A 19,735-nucleotide genomic window follows, 5' to 3' on the forward strand; every position below is an offset into this window, starting at 1 on the left:
CATCGCAAATGACTGGTGATGCTGCAGCCCCAAGTCGAACATCAGACAGAGGTGTTGGAAAACTCCCCCGCCATTTCCCCCATGACGCTTACCGGATGGTGGAGAAGGAACACCCCTAGGGTGTTTCTAGGGGTCTTTGTGGCTACAGAGGAGGCGTGCCGGTGGCTGGGTAAAGAGCGAACCCTCCGCTTGTTGCCGCTGCTCTCAGGGAAGGCCCAAGCTGTTGCTGTGAGCCTTCCCGCCACAGCGATGACAAATGATGTGATGGCTTGGCCTCCCAAAGATCATTGGCACTGCTTCTGGCATGTGGAGAAGCAACTGGCAAAGTGACTTCATGATGCCGCAGTCAGGTGGTTGCAGCCGTGGCTCTTCTGTAACTGGCCGGCGAGCCTCAATATTGTGGTGACATCGGCGCCACCCTTCCCCTGGTATAAGAGAGACATACTGGGTTCTGGTAAGGTACCAAGGGTGTACACGCCAGGTGCTGGTGGACCAAAGCATAGACAACATGTGCTGAGTCATGTCGGGTCCTTTCACAGTCTTAGTCGCGCCAGCTTTCTGGAGGTGTAAGTGTGATAGAAAGCGAAATGGCTGCCATTTAGCCCCAAGCAAGCTGCCTGATTTAAGCATTGTACCAGTCTAAGTTAACAGTTCATCAGTATATTTTAATGAAACTTTTGTAACTTACGGTAGATGTTTTTCTGTGTAAAACAAATGGCAGTGGATAAAGCAGCTACAAAGTTCACCTTTTTCCCCACGTTGGTGCTTGTTAAACAGGGAGACTGAAGGACTCGAGTAAAGGTTTTAATGGTGGTTACATTTCGAAGTGCTGCTGTTTTGGGCGCTAGAAAAATGTTTTCTTTCACTCCACATGAACCTCTTTGCTCTTTGTGTTGTGTGTAGACTGACTCGGGCTCCATGTTAAACTGTGATAACATCATTGTCACTGCGGCTGTTGTGTTATCAGTTTTTTTTGTGTAAACAGGGGCTGCTTGGGCTTAAGGCTGTCATGACTGTTATGCACAGCGTGCTCCTAGAAACATTTCTATTGTAAATATGTTTTAGCCGCAGATGTGGGTGACACGCTTGCATTTACATGTTGACAACTGAGCTCTCCAGTCATGCATTAAATGAAGCATCAACTCCTCCTAAAATCTTTGATAATTATTTTTTCTTTCTCTTTTTTTGAAATAATAAAGGTATTTGAGTAAGTTGATCGTTGCAGCCCTAAAAGTGACTAAGGTTATTTTTCAAAAATCTTATTGTCAAAGAATAACACCAGTTTCATTCTTCTTCATTTTTGTTTTTCTGATTCCAAGTTGAGCTGCAGGGTCCAGCCTCTACACCATTTACTGGTTTCCTATTGGAGGCTAGAGAACTGGGAAGCAAGAGTCCTGTGGGTTCCTTTGCCATACCAGAAGGGGCTGCTCAACTCCTCACCTGCAGCCAGAGAGCTGTGAGTATTCTGGAAGTTAATTTGAGCAGCATGTTTATGTACTGGAACTTAAGTCTGCTATCAGTTTGATGCCAAAGTTTTTGCTGTCATTCTTTTTTTTTTTAATATATTTATTTTTAAGTTTTCAATAACAATGTTCTTATCTGCCAAAAGTGCCATAATTGGCACCCCATTTATAACCGTCCCTTCAACATCTTTCCAGCCTGAGGAATAGGTTGGTGAACATAAACATATCAGGGGTCTTAATTGGGCTGCATAATAATAGTCACAAAGGCATTGTAAACTGATGCCCCATTTTTCTTCCAATAGTTGCATTGTTTTATATTTAATTCTTGCTCTTTTATTTTGCCAGATATACTTGGCCAATATTCTGTCATACCTCAAAATGTTTCTGTGGTATCCAAATCGGTAAGCTTTGAAATAGATACAGTAAGCGAGGGAGGACATTCATCCTAATTGATTCCACCCGAGACTGCAGCGTCAAGAAGGGAACAGTTTTCCATCTTTGCAAGTCTTTCTTAATCATTGAGAGCAAAGGGTCATAATTGGCTTCAAACAGTTTAGTTGGATCTTCAGTCAGCACAACCCCCAAATATTTGATGTGGTCTGAGTCCCAGTTCCATTTACCGTTATGCGTTTTTAATTTTAGTTGTTGGATGGTAGTTAAGCTTTAATACTTGAGTTTTATTAATGTTAATTTTATATCCTGAAAGAAAACCATAGTCGTCTAACAATCTCATCACATTTGAAAGTGATTCAGTTGGATTAGTCAAGAAAATCAATATATCATCAGCAAATAGGGCAACCCATGGGGGACCCCTGTTATTTCTACGCTTTGTCTTATATATTGACAAATAGAGAAAACAGAAGTGCGGAAGCTCCACATCCTCGATGGGTTCCTCTTTCTAGACTGTTCTAGACTGTTCTTTCTGCCTGTTGTTTTCTTAACCTTATGACAGAAGTTTTAATGCTTTTCCTCCTGTATCATAGTACCGTTGTTTTGTAAGCAGAAGGTTCTTTTGAACCTCTTCTATATTTATCGCATCTGTCTCCCTCCGTACTTCCTTTATTTTTGTCCTGACTGAGTTACATAGTGAAACTGAGTGTTCTTTCACTAGTTTTATAAATGTACTTTCTAGCTCTTGTAGTTTTTGCTTTCTGCACTTCTTTAGCACAGAGGAGATGGCTATGATCTTACCACGAACTACTGCTTTTAAAGCGGATGATCTGATATCTTCGTGTTGGTGTTGTTCCCACATCATCATAATAAATGTTGTTCAAGGTTCAACATTGCAAGTGATCGATCACCTTGTTGTGACGTAATACTTTTGCAAGCCAAGTGAGTCATTCATTTATGAAATTCCAATGTTGCAAGGACAATATGTATAATACTTACCGTTTATTAAAGAACAGTATCCTGAAATGCAAAGAATTCAGAATTTTGCTGGATCGGCAGACAGAGGCGGTTTCTCGCAAGTTAAGTACTTTTTTTTTTTTACGGCGTTTTTTTCCAAAGTTGCAAAAGTATGGCGTCACAACAATGTGATTGGTCATGATGATGTGGGAACAACACCAACACAAAGATATCAGATCATGCTTTTAAAGCATCCCATAGTGTTACTTTTGAAACCTCACCATTATCATTATATTCTAAATAAGATTGAATTTCTAATTTCAAAATGTCTTTAACTTCAGTTGTATTCAGAATGTTTGTATTTATCCTCCAGATGGTAGATTTTGTTTCATTGTTTATATTAAGTGTCAAATACACAGGCTCATGAGCTGAAATGGTACAGGTATCGATGACACATTAAAAAAATAATCTGTACCTGTTGCTTTTAAACATCAGGAAAAAATCAATTCGGGAGTAAACATTGTGTGCTGAGGAATAGTGGGTATAATCCCGTACAGTAAGGTTATGTTCCCTGCACATATCTCCGTTTCAAATCTCCATATTTTGTTTCCTTCTTCTGTCTTTGTTTCTGTCTTCATTTATTTTTTTGTGCTATTTGTATTTATATGTTCTATTTCTATTGTATATATTAGTCGGCATCTATGGGTGGACAACAAAAAAAGAATTTCATTGCACGGAGAAATGCCTTTTCTTGTGTGACACATGACAATAACATCTTGAATCTCCATATATCCACTATTCCAAGCTCTTTCATGTAATTCTTAACCTTTTTACTAATGCTTTTAGTATTTGTCCTCCCATTAGAACTATCCATTTTAGGATCCAGTCTTATGTTAAAATCACCCCCACATATTGGGCTTTGGGTTGTGAATAGCTCAAGTATCTGTTAGTAAAATCCCCAGTTGCTACCTGGAGGCATATAAACATTTAGCAGACTAACTAAGACTCCATCTATTTTACCCTTAACCATACTGTATCTTCCCTCCTTATCTTTGTGGTCGGAAATGAAATCAAAATTAACTTTATTGGAAAGCAAAATTGCTACCCCTCTACGCGAGGAAAAATATACCTTGGAGTGTCCCATTCTGTTTAATTTTGTATGTTCACTATCAGTGAGATGAGATTCCTGTATATATGCTATCTGAACCTTAGTCTTTGTCAATTGCAATAGCATGTTTGCTGTTTTAATTGGATTAATTATGCCATTTATATTCAAAGAGACAAAAATTATAGGCCTACTAGACATCTGACTGTATTACAACCACAAAATCTCTGGTACTCTGCTGCTCTGAGCAGAAAAGGGAAATGTATAACAACATACAACAAAACACCTAACAAATGTGGCTGAGTATAGAAAATGTGCAGCATTGTGCAGGAGAGAACATATGACTTACGTGTCCTATATACAGTGTCATTAGTTTTTGTGACAAGTTAATTAAAACTATGCAGCAAGGTATATTGTGTTTGGCATGTCACTTGCACTCTCTCTCCCTTTATGCAAATGTGTGTCCAGAACTCGGCTGTGTCCCACACATCAGGCTTTAATAGCAGCTACGTTCAGGTGACATGGAGATCAGAACCATCAAGAGACATCAAAGCTGTTCATTTCTGGTAAATGGTCTATTAATTACATTTTATTTACCAAATCATAACAACAGTTGCCTCAGGTGCTTTATATTGTAAGGTAAAGACCCTACAATCATACAGAGAAAACCCCAACAATCATCACTACTATTAGCAAGATCTTTGGCAACAGTGGAAAGGAAAAACTCCATTTTAACAAGAATAATTTCATTGTCTGCCTTGCTCAAATTAGCAAAGCACTTTCATAAAGCTCAGGTGTTTATACCCCAGTTCACACTGGTTTTGGTGTCGCTGCAGTGCATCCTTTGTGCAGAATTCTACAACATTTTGGATCAATGTGACGAGCCCTGTCCTGACCTTCACTAACGGCAGAGCTGCTAGATCTGCAGGTGCCCTCACTACATCCACTGACAATGGCAGTTTACAACCTGGATCACTTGTTGTAAGTAACAATGTCTGTTTTGAACATAGTTTGGTTGGCAGTTTCATCCTACAAATGGACTGATTTATTATCTGTTGGCTTAGAGGCTGATGGAAGTCTACCATCTTCTGTATTCTGCAACTCCTCTGGGACTGAGCAGCTCAGAAAATAGAGCAGGTTGTCTGCTTAGGTTTTGGTGGTTCACTCACCAGTTTCTCGAGTCTGTACGTCACAGTGCATGTGTGTGAATGGTTATAAGGACCAGTTTATTTACTACAGTGGTCTCAAACTTAAATGAGCTGTGGGCCACTGCTGACACTGTCATCTCATGTGAGGGCCAATTTAGTGTTCAAGTAGCACAAAAACAAACAAGAAAATGCCCACAAATATTTCCGAAAATGTAGCATTTTGTTTTTAAAATTTCCAATATTGTATAACAAGACAAAACTGCAAATGTGAATGCATTTTTTTCTCACTTTTACCAAACTGAAGCCTTTCATTGAACTACCAAATAAACAAATTGGTACTCTCTTTCTGGCCACACGCCAGATTTGGTGCCGTATAAATAAAAAAATAAGATTACACAGTATATTCAAAATGATGATGCCAAAGTTTTCTCTTCCTGTGTGTGCAGAAATCAGCTGGACCCATCTCTAGTGCTGACTGTGGGGTCACCAAGGTGTGCTTCAGTCAGCCTTCAAACTGTGACCCAGCAGTCAGTGCTAGCTGTTATTTCATGTCAGCCAAGATGTTAGCCGGTGGTGAAGCTGTCCACTTTGAGATGACTGGTCCTTATGAAGGATATATTGCTTTTGGATTCTCTGATGATCAAAGAATGGTAATGTAAAGACAAAATTATCAGTCCCTTGAAATTAAAGTTAGGTTTTTGTTTATTTGTTTGTTTTTTAAGCAATAACAGCAATAAGCCTCTTGGTGTATTTGTATTTAAGAGCACCTGTTGGTGAAAAGCTGCTGTATCACAGTCATTGTTCACTTACCTCCAATTTGCATATTTCCTATAGGACTAATAAAATATTCTGATGATTCCCACCAATTTTGTGAGCAACGCTAAATCATTCACAACTTGTAAAACAGGCTAATTCATTCCAAATTTGTCTTTCCCCAGGGAAATGATGACATTTACGTTTGTGTTATGAAAAGCAATGGACAAGTTGAGGTGGAACATATGTATTCAACAGGACGATCAAAGCCACAAGTTCTTCCTCTGGTACTACATTTTTTGTGATAGCAGCGATTTATACAAGGCTAGAATGTTTCCATTCAGTTCTGTGGAAAAAGTGAACTGCATGTGTATTTTTTGTGAATTCCATCTTACTCCATAAATTACATCTGAGATTTATGTGTGTTTGTTTCCAACAGGGGAATGTTTATAATATAACAACGTCATTGCAGAACAGTGTCATCAGTTGTGTCTTTACTACCACAAACACAATTTCTATTGAGGGGACTTCTGGTTTCAACCAGTCCTACTACCTCTTGTTTTCCTATGGACCCAGCAACAATGGTAACATAATTTGATGTGTCAGATGGTTTGTTACACCAAACAAGTCAGTCTTTTAAACTGTTTGGAAAGGTCTCTTTCAAATGATACTTTGCAGGTGATCTAATAAGCACGTGTTTTTTATTGTTTACAATTGTACTCCAGTAAATACTTTTACTTGGAACGGTTATGCAGGGCCTTTGACTGTGGTTCCTTTTCCAATAATGTAAAAAGTGTCAAATGAGTTCACTTTTAATACCTCTGTCTCTACCAGTTTATGAAAATGAAACTTGTTTCATAGGCATGCAAAGCTTAGTCTTTTTCCTTAAAAGGAATCCTAACCCAGCTTGTATCTAAATAGTAGATTACAAACTTGCACCTACTCATGCATTAGCTATTAGCTGAATGTATTATATGCACATAAAGCTGATGCCTTTTGGCCATATTCACTCTCACCTTTTTTTTTTTTTTTTTCATTATTCCAACCAATGGGTTTTTTTTTTCTAGGCATGTTACACTTTTTCTTTTTCACATCAAGTTCAATGTCAGACTATTTCCTTTTATGTATTATTCACTCATGAATCCCACTTTCAATTTATGCCACCACAAGAGAGAGATTGGTTGTGGTATGTGGAAACGTATTCATAGCTTATTCTGTGAAATTTAAATGTTGGTATGGTTAAATGTTATCCTGTGTGACACTCACACATGCATACACATATACAAGTGTCTGTAAACTTTGATATATCTTTCCTACAGGATCAATAAGAATCCATATGGGTACCTTCACCAGCAATAAAAGGATCAATATTAATAATCCCCTTGTTGTTGGCAAAGATGATGTTCCTGATATCATCAAAGCTCATGGTAAGACCTTGCACAAAGTGATACGTGTAAAATAAAAATGTTTTTTAGTCCAAAATAATCTCAGCAAAGTCCTTTGTCATTTTTTGCTAAGCTGTTCACAGCTAAATGATTTGAAAGTCCTTGGAAGATAAATGCTACCAGGAACGTCATTTCATTTGTACTTTTAGCACGATTAAAGTGTTTAATCTATAATACTGAGTAGACTTGCAGTCCTTTAAATTGAACTGCACATGTTTCACAGACACAAGTTACACAAACAAGGAACCAAAACAGTGGATGAGGTTGGACACATTAGATGGGTGGTCTCTTAACAATAACTGTCCTTTTTCATGAGACAAGGATATGCAAAACAATAATTTATAACAATCTTCAGATGTTTGAAAACTAATAGAATTTTGAAGATGTGAAAAACATTTCTGTGCCGCTTTTCTGCTAATGGTATACCTGTAATTATGGCAATGGACTCAGTTTCTTGGCCCAAGGTTGCTGTTTGGCTGCTCACTGTCTATATTACCTTTGCTCTGTTGACTCATTAGTTTAAATCCAGAATTTGACGACTACTGTCAAATGTTTCTGCTCTAAATTTTTAGTCAGTTGACAGACCACATGTTTACTCCAGGGGAAGAAATTCATCTTAACTCCTAAAACAAAGAGAAGTGGAGAGAATTTCAATATTTAACTGTGTTTCAGGATCACTCATGCTGATTGCCTGGATGACCACAGGATCACTCGGCATGATGGTTGCCCGATATCTAAAAAAAATGGCCAAGGGAAAAAAAATGTGCGACAAAGATCTCTGGTTTATGGTGAGACATCATAGACAAAACCATGTATTATCTTTTCAATGTGGAACCAAAGTTTTTGTAAACTAAACTAGGCTTGAAAATAACTTAAACTTGGTGTGTTTCCAGAATAAATTTCATGACTAAAAATATTAACTTCATAAGTAATTTCAGATATCCAATCCAAGATATAATAGACTTGTAAGACAGCTTGGTCCAAGCCTAATGTTATCTGGACAAATGTATTGGTTTAGCTGCCACAGTATCATGCTGTATTCTTTGTGTTCCTCCAGGTCCATGTTGGAGCAATGTGTCTGACGGTAGCAGCCACAATCATTGCTTTCATCCTTGTGTTCGTTCATTCTCAGGACTGGTCTGGGGTTAGTACACTGACTCTGCTAGATTCTAAGAATCTTAGTTAAGTTATGGTTTTGTACTATTCATTACAGCGACAATCAAATGATAAAACCGTGTTTCTCTGTAATAATATTTATTTTCTTATTTATTCCAACTAAATTTTATGTGTTGTTCACACAGAATTGGGGGTAATTGTTGAATACAAATTGTTGATTATATGAATGCAAATACCCTCCAAATTATGTTGCAACATTTAGATTTCATTTAATCCCAGTTTTTAAACCCTATATTTAAGTACAAATGTATTTATATAGCACTTTTCAAGATCATTTCTGCAAAGTGCTTCACAATCAAAATAGTTAAGTTAAAAAGAACTCCAAACGTTCCTCATTGAAGATTTAGTTGATATTGCGTGGACATCAAGAGTTTTAATTACATTAGGCACAAACAAGGACTTTGTTTTCTGTTTGAAGAAAATGATCAGCCATTCATTTTTTTAAATAGTCCAAACACATATGCAAGACCTGTTGCTTAGAAAGTGCAAAGAGTGTGTTTATACACCACTTTGCATTTAATCCTTAGTTACTCTCTGGCTCTCGTCCATAACATTTTGCCTGTCGTGTCTCCCCATCACCTCCAACCAGTTGCAGCAGATGGCTGCATCACCTGAGCCTGGTTCTGCTGGAGGTTTCTAACAGAAAAGAAGGGAATATTTCCTTCCCACTATCACCAAAAGCTTGCTTCCACCAGTTGTAGTAGTGATGCAGAAACATTATGCCTTTTGACAACCAATCCACATATGAACAGGTTCAAGAAATAATTTGAGGGATAAATGGAATCTGTGGGCTGCATCCAGTTAGTTTCACTTTAGTTTTTTATAAAACAGTCATCTCATGGTGCTTTACATTAGAAGGATGAGCCAAGGGAGTTTAATATAATTCAACTTAATATGAATGCGATAACCATACCAACCAGGTATGGACCCCTCCAACCCTTGGCTTTGGTGTGCAGAAACAACTCCCGTGTAACAGTAGGACCCTCTGGCAAAACCAGACTGAAGGAGGACGATCATCTCCAGCTTTTGGTTGTGATGTGATTGTAGAAGAGAATAGCGACACCATGTAAAACCTAAAGGACAAAATGCAAACTATGGAGATGACAAAAAGTTGGTGCATATTTATAAGCCAATATTGCAAGTCATTAAGACAAAAGGCAAGTGGAGCAGAAGTGCCCCTCATGGGAGGTACATCTAGAAATGATTAAGTTCTCATGGTACTCTCAAAGGTACTTTTCACTCTGGGGTTATTTGTGGAGGCTTTACCTTCACTTGGGTAGTAGAGCAAGTCATCTATCAAACAGAAGGTCCATAGATCAATCCTCAGCTCCTCCAGTCTGCAAGTTGCATCCACAGGCAAGATTAATATACCCCTTCAAAGTGTTTTTTTTTTCTTTTCTCTTGATATTCATTAAGCACTCTTTAGTTGTGTGTTTCAGCTCTCAGACTGATATTTATGCCCCATGATTAGCACTGTTAATGTGTTTGGTATCCAGGGAGCACATCCAGTGTTGGGGTGCCTGGTTATGATCCTCTCACTCATCCAGCCTATCGGGGCCTTGCTGCGCTGCGGACCACAACATCACCTGTATGTATCCATCTGTGTGTGTTTAATTAATATACTATATCATGCCTATACACATTTAAGAATACTCTGTTCAAATATTATTTAAAAAAAAATTAAAAATGGCCTCACTTTTTTTTTCTCTACAATTATTTAACAAATTTTGAAAACACGATAAACCAAAGGAATGGGGCAGTACATGCTTAATGACTAAATGCACTGCTCACTCGGCAAAGTGAGGTTATAAAGTTATTTGATAACCCTAAGAGTTGTATTCATACTTCAGCCATAAAAGTTTTTAAAATTTCAAACTTTTGCAAAGTGTAGCCTGCATGTGCTTTATCAGAGCACACTTTCACACTGAAACACCAAGTAGGAAACTAATTTGCACATGACTCGTGAAAGTTATTCCTTCCTCTTAGTAATAATGGTGCTTTTAATAAATATAGCCTGGTTGTAGCTTTGGAGGCCAGACTCAGTAAATGAAATATTTTTTAAGTGAAATATAGATTTAGTAAAATTGTATGTTCAGTAATGATACTTGTTTTCATAAATTGGATGCAGGAGAAATCTTAGACAAGAACTTCAGAAGCTGATGATTTTATAGTTCTTCTCTTTTCTTTGATAGGAGGTATCTGTTCAACTGGACACATTTTTTAAATGCGGTGGTAATAAAATCTATAGCTGGTAAGCTTGTGTTTTACTTCATTCTACCATCTTGCATATATGAATAGAATAGAATAGAATTCAACTTTATTGTCATTGCACATGCACAGGTACAGGGCAACGAAATGCAGTTTGCATCCATCCAGAAGTGCTTAGTGATATAGATATATTACAATATATATTAGCAATAATATAGATATGTAAGTATATTACAGAAATGGGTCTATTATGTTATAATGTACACGGTATGAAGTATGTTGTGAATATTCTATAACTACAAGTATGTACAGGCTGTAGTGAGTACAAGCTATGTACAGGATATGCTAACATTTTCAATAGCAGACACACTGTCACCCATGCTGCTCGTCTTAAAATGCCTGCTTCTTTGTGTCACACAGTGGCAGCCATATTTACAGGCCTGGACAGGATTGACAGTGATGATGGGTGGCTATTGAAAGTGATGGGTGGCTTCTTTGCCTGGGAAGTTCTCTTCATCATCATTTTGGAGGTCCATGATTGGGTAGTTAAACACAGAGGTAAGCCTTTTTTTTTGCATTTCAGTGATGAAGGAAAAAATCATCACTACCCATATACACTTTAATGACAAAAACCAATCTAGACCCAACAGTCCATTTGCACGGTGAAGAGCCACCTGATCAGTTCAGCAGCATTTAGCTGACTGAGCGAAGAGTATAACCCCTGTACACCTCAGAATGTGGTTGGATGGGTAAAATAAACAGCACTGTATCACAAGATTTTCTGTGTATAACACAGCAGCATCAAATATTGGTATTTATGAATTGATGAGTGAAAACGCGTAAGAATGTCTCAATGGTAGTCTGCTGGAACAAAAGCTGTTACACTTTAACTGTGCTGAAGTACAGCGACAAAGGAATCTTTATCTTTCGATTTATTAAATGCATGAAAATACTCTGGGAATACTATACACGAAGGCTCAGCTCATGCACCACCAACCTAATGTTATCAGAGAGAACTTGCATTGAATTGTCTCAACTGAGACTATCCAATTTTGGACACGTGTAGTTTGACAATGCTGTGGCTCAATGTGTGGCTCAGTCACACAAATTATTAAAAAAAAATATGATCACAACCTCTTTGTGTCTACAAAAACTGGTTAATGTTTGGTGATTTTTAAAAAATGTTTTACCCCCCCGTGCCGCACACACTTTCCATGACCAATGGCAACTTGACATGCTAAATGTTTACATAGAGCTTCCAGCACATTGTTATCGTTCTGAAAGTTGTTGTTTTTTTGTTTTTTTTCAATCACCACAACTACTCAACTCGACTCAATTTTATTTAAATTGATTTCAAATTGTTCTTCTTCTGTTAAAGCTTAAAACTAATATCATAACTCAACCTGTATAAATAAAATGATTAAAAACATAGCTGACTGCTTTAGTTCACTTCAGTTAATGTGCCCTGCAATATTTCACTGTTCTTTGCTCTGGGTTTCAGATGATACTGCTGATCAAATGGAATCAGCATTGGTAAGCTGAAAGAAATATAAAAGCAAGCAATCACTGATTGCCACAAGATGGAGTATTTCTAATATAATTTTACTTTTTTTGTCAGGTCAAAGGTGACAGTTGCCTGATCGCTGTGTACCTTCTGGGAAACCTTTGCTTTTTGGTGGCACTTCTGGTTGGAATTGGAGAAAAATGAGCAGCAGCAGAATCTTCCAGAGTGTTTCCCTGTAGTTTTGTTGAATTTTATCATCAATTTTAACATACTTGATGAGAGACTGCACTGGAAATTCAGACCCACTGATCCATCAGTTGGCGAATCCTGGAAAGTTTCTCAGTAATGTCTTTAAAAAATATTACTTATGTTTTTTTTCTCTTTTGCTTTTAGTTGATAATTAAGGTGTACTTTCAATCAGCATTCAATTTCACTGGGCCAAGCATTACTGTCGTGTGTGTGTGTGTGTGTGTGTGTGTGTGTGTGTGTGTGTGTGTGTGTGTGTGTGTGTGTGTGTGTGTGTGTGTGTGTGTGTGTGTGTGTGTGTATAATATGTCTCACAGTTGCAAAGAAAGAAGTAGTTTCAGTCGCCTTTAGCCTCCACTCTGGCTGCCAGGTAAACCAGTTTCATTTTACAAGCTGGTTACATTTTTTAAGCCAAACAGCAATTTTGTATTAAAAAGTACTTTTAACAATTTTTCCTTTTACATTTTTAAATCAGGTCAACTCGACCCACATCATAATGGGAGGGTTAAAGCCCTTTTCACACATTAACATCTGTTAATATGACAGCATCTATGTATGAATCTGCACCTTTGTCACTTTCATTTGAAAAAAAAAAACTGTCATTGATTCAGCTCCTGAGCTTCCCATTTAATGTACATTTTTTCATATATTTCTAATAATCTTGCTGTCAATAACAACTGACAATAAGACAACAAATTTTTAACTTCATTAAATTGAAAATTATGTATGTCAGTGTAGTAGTGTTAAATGCTTACCAGGTTCAGATGCAAATGAAGAAACTCCACTCAGGCAAGTCTGCTGGACCAGATGGAGTGAGTCCCCTCAAGGCCTGTGCCCCCCAGCTTTGTGGAGTCTTCCATAAACTGTTCATGCTGAGTCTGAAGAGGGTCCCAGTGCTGTGGAAGACATCAAGCCTCGTCCCTGTACCAAAGACGCCACGTCCCAGTGGCCCCCAGGATTACAGGCCTGTGACACTGACCTCCCACATCATGAAGACCCTGGAAAGGCTCATCCTGGACCAGATCTCACCCATTGTCAGACCACATCAGGATCCCATTCAATTTGCTTACCAGCCCCGTCTCACAGGACGCCATCATCTATCTGCTCAATCGTGTCTACATCCACCCGGACCAGCCGGCGAGCACTGTGAGGTTCATGTTTTTTTTACTTTTCCAGTGCTTGGTGATAAGCTAACAGCGATGCAGGGGGATGCTTCTCTAGTGTCCTGGATTGTTGATTACCTGACAGGAAGACCACAATATGTGCGTCTTCCACATTGTGTGTCTGACAAGGTAATCAGCAACACAGGAGCACCATAAGGGACCATCCTCTCCCCCTTCCTCTTCACCCTCTACACCACAGACTTCAGCTGCTGCACAGAGACCTGCATCTTCAGAAGTTTTGATGTAAATTTGTAAGTTTTGATGTAAGTAAATTTGCGGTCAATTTAGACTCAATTCAAAATCTCCTACTTGGGACGAACACTAAATGTAAATAGCTGACTTTCTAAATAAACCTATCCATCTTTGCAAGGTCAATTTTTGCTTTCACTAAATTCCAAATGTTTAGCCATAATTAGCTTAGCTGTCCTACTCTTGTTACTGCTCTTTCCTACTGCTGTTACAATCAAATGAACATCTCTGCAAAGATAAATTAGCTGAGACCTTAGGTTGATGGTAGTTACTAGCAAACACAGAAACTTACATACACTATATAGTACAGTTCTATGATACATCACCAAATAGAACAATTTGTGGCAATGCAGACAAGCAGAGAAACAGTTTAATTAGTTGAATTTGTTCACTTGATCGGAGGTGTGTTTCCTGCAGATATACAACATCGGATCTCAATGATTTTAAATGAGTAAAAGCCCTTGTGCGTTTAACCGGATTATTTATACCTTTAACATTCCAGCTTATAAAACGAAGAGCAGATGACTTTGCGAGCTTGCCATTCAGGTACCAAAATGCAGGTGCAGAAAAAATATGTCCCAACCTCTGGAATAATAAATCTTTCGTGCTTGAATCGATACGGTCCAATATCCTCTTTTCAGAGCTAGCAATAGCTCTCATAATCTCACTCATGTCATGGGGTGGTGCCTCCGGTCTGTCCTCAGCATGGTCCTGTCAGGATCTGACGGCGCCCTGACCGGTCGACCTGCCAGTGTGTGTGTGTGTGTGTGTGTGTGTGTGTGTGTGTGTGTGTGTGTTCACCCAGGGATTGACGGAGGATTTACGGACACTAAGGAAGCACTTGGAGGAGAGACGGGCACTCACTACTAGGGCTGGGTATCGTCACTGATTTCTAGAATCGATTCAATTCCGATTCACAAGGTCCCGAATCGATTCGATCCACGATTCGATTTAATTCGATTCGATTCGATTTAAATCTGGGAAATTTTGACAGTCGGAAATATTATAATTCAGATCAGTACATTTACATATTTTTGTATCAATAAAAAGGAAGCTGACACACGCAAGACTTTATCAAAGGTGTAAGCATCACAGCAGATGCCTTTGTGTCAAAGTAGCTGAAGATAAAACACAGAAAAACATGAAGGTGGTTTTCCTGGCCTGGGATTTTATAAAAATATTCTGCAGTACATCAAAAACGAAAGAAAACCATTAATCAACATATGAACATTACCTCTGAAGTTACAGAGGTTTTATTAGAGACACGGTTAAGCGTTTTGCATTTTGAATAATTTTAAAAAGTTTAAATTTGTTCAGTATTGAACAGCAGAAATGAGGTTTTCTTTTCGGAAGAATGTAAAAGGGAAAAAAACAGCGGCCGACAGCGCTGTAAACAACGGTAGACTTGTGCATAACAAGCAAGCGAATAATGAAGAAAGGGAAACTGTTCTTGAAGTACACAGAGAGAGAGAGAGAGGGCGAGAGAGAGACAGAGAGAGAGAGAGACAGAGAGAGAGAGAGGGCGAGAGAGAGACAGAGAGAGAGAGAGACAGAGAGAGAGAGAGGGCGAGAGAGAGACAGAGAGAGAGAGAGACAGAGAGAGAGAGCTGTGCATCGCGGTGGAAGCAAAACAGTAAAAGTCAGAGTGAATTCATGATGATGTTTATGTGAATCTTCTTTTGCTGCTGGTTCGGTCAATATTGTTTGGAAAGAGATCAAACTAACAGCTTTAGAATCAGCGCATAAAGGGCGTGAACACAAAGCGCGGACCCGCCGACAGATCAGAATCAGTGAGCTGTCGGCTTTCAGCCCCGACCGTGTCCGTGCCGTCGGGTGAGAAAGGCGACATCTAAATGATTCTGATCCGCGGGTCGTGCTGTGTGTTTAAGTCTTTGTGCAGAATCCGTGTTCCTGCTCTCATTTACTGTCTTAGCTGTTTGGTGGTTCTTGAAATTTTGTGAGATGTCACCAGAGATTCTGGCATTTCGGGCAAAATAAATTTATATTAAAAAAATCGATTCAGGATTTTAATTAATCGATTTTACGTTATCCAAGCCATAATCGATCTTAATCAATGAATCGATTATAAAAACCCACCCCTACTCACTACCACGCACGGGCTTACACGGAAGGAGGGACGCACTATCACCATTGTTGCACATTTGAGCTGTTGTCACATTGCTGCACTGTAAATAAATGCACTGTCATTATTTCTGAGCTCCGCGCCTGAGTCCACTCTTTAACAACCGTGACAGGTCCGAGGCTTTTGCGGCCTGCTCTTTCCCCGATCTAGTTTTGCTCATATTTCGTACACCGTAGCCTTGAAGATGTAAAAAGTGCCTCAGAGCAGCACACGGGCGTGTTATCGTACTGTTGTTAAAAGTTCGTTAGTTTTGGAGCAATGGAATTATGAAACAAGTTAGTCCATTGAGGAGCCCTGTACAACACGTCTTCACATGGCTACCAGACACGCCCCCCGTCATTTTGTTATTATTCAATTCAGAACTGCCCAGACCAGACACAGTGACGTTTCACCAGAATCCCTTTGATCTCTGGTCTTCTTTATGACATCAGCACACGAAAACCTATAAATAGGGGAGAGGTTCTCACTCTTGGCAGTCTTTCAAAGAGAGTGGAAGAATTCACTAGGCAGGAAAACACTTAAACTACTGGAAACTTGCGTTTCTGACACAGTCGACGGTATTTTTAAAAAATCTTTTAGTTGGTACAGAGATTTAGCATCAACTTCAATTTGAAATATGAGTCTGTCAAATCCTGTTGTATGCAACATGAGAGCCGAGAACGAAAAACTTAAACAGCAAATCAAAGAGCTGAAAAATGAGAATAAAACTCTCAAACAACAAAACTCTACCATACGTGACCTTAAAGTCGAGAACGCCGACCTTAAGGAGCAAAAAAGAGAGCTCATAAATGAGAACAAGATTCTCCAAAAAAACATTGAAGTTCTCTTCAAACGAAGTGGGTTCTCTAAAAACAAGAGGAAAAGAGACCTGCAACTAGAGAATGAAACAATTCACTTCAAAATTCAAGAGCTGGAATATTGGAACCAAATTCTAAAGGATTTAAACAGCTCCAAAACCAAAGAGATCCAGCAACAGAAAGAGGTGATGCAGGAAATGGAAGCAGAAATCAGAGAGTTGCAAAGCAGCAAGACAGGCTTGGTTATAAAAGTGGGAGACATGGAAAAGGACAACCAGTCTTTAAGAGAGGAAAATGATGTGACGGTAAAACGCATGTGTGAGCTGAAAAGGGACTTTGAAAAGGAAAAAGTTGACATGCAACAGGAAATACAGGCTGTTAAAACTGAGCTCCATCAGGCAAACACAGCCTTTAAAGAGTTACAAGAGAGTGAAGAAAGAAAAAGGATCATGAATGAGGAAAACAAAACAACGGACAGTGAACAGCTCAGACAGACCCTGGAACGCCAATGCTTTGCACATGAAATTGACATATTGAGGCGGCATAACGAACTTCTTGAACAGGACCTCCAGGAGCTTTCCAAAAGGAGTGGTGATTCTCAAAAAGAACTGAAACCACACGATGAGGGTGTGAAAGGAGAATCACGGATCTCCAAAGCCACTGAGAAAGACTCCGAACATGATTTTGAAGTGACCAACAGAGAAAAGGAGTTGTTGTGCCATGAATTTGAGGAAATGAAAAGAGAGCTTGAAGAGGTCAAGAAAAATCAGTATGATTTACAGGAAGCCTTGAAAACAGAAGACATGGCGTTGCAAACCCAAGCTCAGACTCCCAAAGTTTCACAGGAAGAACATAACGATCTGATAAACAACTACGATGTCCAAGTTGACATACTCAAACAACAAAATAAGGCCTTAGAAAATAAGGTTAGTGACCTTACCAAAAAGATGTGGAATGGACGGGAAGCGATGAGACAAATGGAAAAGAACTTTCAAGAACAAAGGAAGCTACTCGAAAATCTCCGAGGAGAATTCGAGGAAATTTAGCACAACTACGACTTTGGCCCTCCCTATTAAAGCTGGTTAACGCAGGTTCAATAGGGCTATAACTTAGACAATGGAAGTTCATTTGATTTAATTGGCCCAAAATGAGTGACTGCACCCAGACACTCAGTAGCAAAAAAATTACAGAGATTCAAGAGAGAAAACTGTTTCTGCATAGACTCCTATAGTACTGCAAGTCGTGTCATCGCTTGGTGTCCTGCATAGAGTGCAGGTTTAAGGTATCTACGTATCTTTCAGAATTAGAAGCTATGCTGCGTCAGGGGTTATAACAGCTGTGCCCCCCCCCCAACCGGTCGAGGCAGATGGCCGCCCCTCACTGAGCCTGGTTCTGCCGAAAGTTTCTTCCTGTTAAAAGGGAGTTTTTCTTTCCCACCGTCACCAAGTCTAAGGAGCTTGGAGAAAAGCGCCTGGACTTCTTTAACTTAAAGAAGTCCAGGCGCTTTTCTTTCCAAGCTCCTTAGACTACTATGGCCTTGATGACTGATAACCTTCACAGACACTGTCATCAAGGGTTTGCTCACAGGGGATCATCTGATTGTTGGGGGGTTTTCTCTCTTATATTGTATGGTCTTTACCTTACAATATAAACAGCCGAGAAGCGGCTATTTTTGCGATCCGGTGCTTTAGAAATACATCTTAGCTGAACTGAACTCCATAACATCTGGACCGAAATGCCTACACACAACGGTAGGCATTTCAATCAAGAGCTCTGTCCAAAACGTTCAATGACAAGCATCAGCACCAGGATTGTTTTTTAGCTCACCAACAGTTCATGTTCCCTACCCATTTTTTATTGTAACTGCAACTTTGTAAGACTGGGTTGGGAGATGTTCTTGTGGTGAGCTTTTATTTACATAATTGGTTTCTTTAATAGTGAAATAAAATAAATTTGTATAACTGGAAACAGCGTTCTCCTGTGTGATTATCACATTGTATTCTTTAAACCATATAACAGAATATATAATATATATAATTTACTCATAGTAATATTAATATCTAATGTGATTGAGTTTCCTTATCTCTACTTATGTGCTGATGTGTTCACTGAGGCCATTGTATGGTCCATTTTGGCTGCATTTCCATGTTTTAAACATGAAATTTGCTTATTTAAAGGGTGTCTCATGTATCTCTTATGCAGAAATATGTGTTGCCTAGCTGGACAAATGTAGCACAGGTCTACTATTATTGGTCACGTGTGTTTTCCCCCCCAGCCATCATGTTCTGTTTGTGCTTAGTTATGTCCATGTCTTATCTCCTGTCCCCTTTTCCCTCTGTATGTATTCACAGTGTACGTGTTCCTCGTCGGTTCGTCATGCTAAGTCTGCGTGTCTTATTCCGTCATGTGTCATGTATCACTCCAAATCTCACTGACTTTAACTAATAATAACTGTTTGCTGAGTGTTATGTCTAAAAGGTATTGCACAATCGCCTCTAGTAGAGGATCAGGTTTGTTTTCCACTGATAATGGATTTTAACATGACTGACCAATGATTGTGGAGCACGTCAATGTAGGATCTTATAAATACAACGAGCAAACTTAAATGTTTTAAAATGTTCAAAAAATTAATGTATTATATTTCTGAAGTATGACGGAAGGAAAAAGTTAAATTTTTTTCATATTTAAAAAAAAAATCCATGGGTTTAATGGGTCCATCATCACTATATTGAGGGCCTTGTATAATAGCCCAACTGCAAAAGTAAAGATTAACGGTGAACTTTCAGATGCTTTCAAGCTTGAAAGGTCCACAAGACAAGGATGCCCACTGAGTCCACTCTTATTTGCTATTTTTATAGAGCCATTGGCTGAAAGGATTAGGCAGAATGGTAACATAAAAGGGATTAATATCACTGGAAGTGAGCAGAAATTGGCCTTGTTTTTGAAGAGTAATACCAGCCGGCAGGTGTGGCAAGGCATCCAGCACCT

At 38.9% G+C, this 19,735-nt stretch overlaps 2 protein-coding genes across 3 annotated transcripts in view; both read left to right on the top strand.

Annotated features, from left to right (window-relative positions):
* The window catches only part of LOC147319694 (ferric reductase 1-like), a 34,609-nt gene that overhangs the window by 4,899 nt on the left and 9,975 nt on the right, over window positions 1-19,735 (top strand). Inside the window, exons 2-15 of one of the 2 annotated variants that reach the window (XM_086312420.1) lie at window positions 1,320-1,456; window positions 4,384-4,481; window positions 4,752-4,896; window positions 5,510-5,713; window positions 6,002-6,103; window positions 6,256-6,400; window positions 7,136-7,243; window positions 7,934-8,049; window positions 8,319-8,405; window positions 9,934-10,025; window positions 10,630-10,688; window positions 11,066-11,190; window positions 13,273-13,307; window positions 15,588-15,597. In XM_086312420.1, coding sequence (XP_086168546.1) covers window positions 1,320-1,456; window positions 4,384-4,481; window positions 4,752-4,896; window positions 5,510-5,713; window positions 6,002-6,103; window positions 6,256-6,400; window positions 7,136-7,243; window positions 7,934-8,049; window positions 8,319-8,405; window positions 9,934-10,025; window positions 10,630-10,688; window positions 11,066-11,190; window positions 13,273-13,307; window positions 15,588-15,597 — 1,463 coding nt within the window. Of the gene's footprint in view, window positions 1-1,319; window positions 1,457-4,383; window positions 4,482-4,751; window positions 4,897-5,509; window positions 5,714-6,001; window positions 6,104-6,255; window positions 6,401-7,135; window positions 7,244-7,933; window positions 8,050-8,318; window positions 8,406-9,933; window positions 10,026-10,629; window positions 10,689-11,065; window positions 11,204-12,146; window positions 12,179-12,263; window positions 14,578-15,587; window positions 15,598-19,735 lie in introns of those variants that run through there. The other variant, XM_086312419.1, reaches the window with a different exon arrangement.
* Window positions 16,052-18,715, top strand: LOC147319695 (uncharacterized). The gene has a single exon (XM_086312421.1). It carries the CDS (start codon window positions 16,567-16,569, stop codon window positions 17,791-17,793), a length of 1,227 nt encoding a protein of 408 aa, XP_086168547.1. The 5' UTR covers window positions 16,052-16,566; the 3' UTR covers window positions 17,794-18,715.

This window comes from Aulonocara sp. 'chitande type north' Nkhata Bay, linkage group LG11 (genome assembly GCF_057382095.1).
Source record: "Aulonocara sp. 'chitande type north' Nkhata Bay isolate Kocher_YH1m ecotype deep benthic linkage group LG11, A_spYH_male_GT1.1, whole genome shotgun sequence".
NCBI lineage: Eukaryota > Metazoa > Chordata > Actinopteri > Cichliformes > Cichlidae > Aulonocara > Aulonocara sp. 'chitande type north' Nkhata Bay.

Bases quoted from the DNA above. Each gene is read 5' to 3' on its own strand.
- LOC147319695 (XM_086312421.1), top strand. From the start codon at position 16,567: ATGAGTCTGTCAAATCCTGTTGTATGCAACATGAGAGCCGAGAACGAA.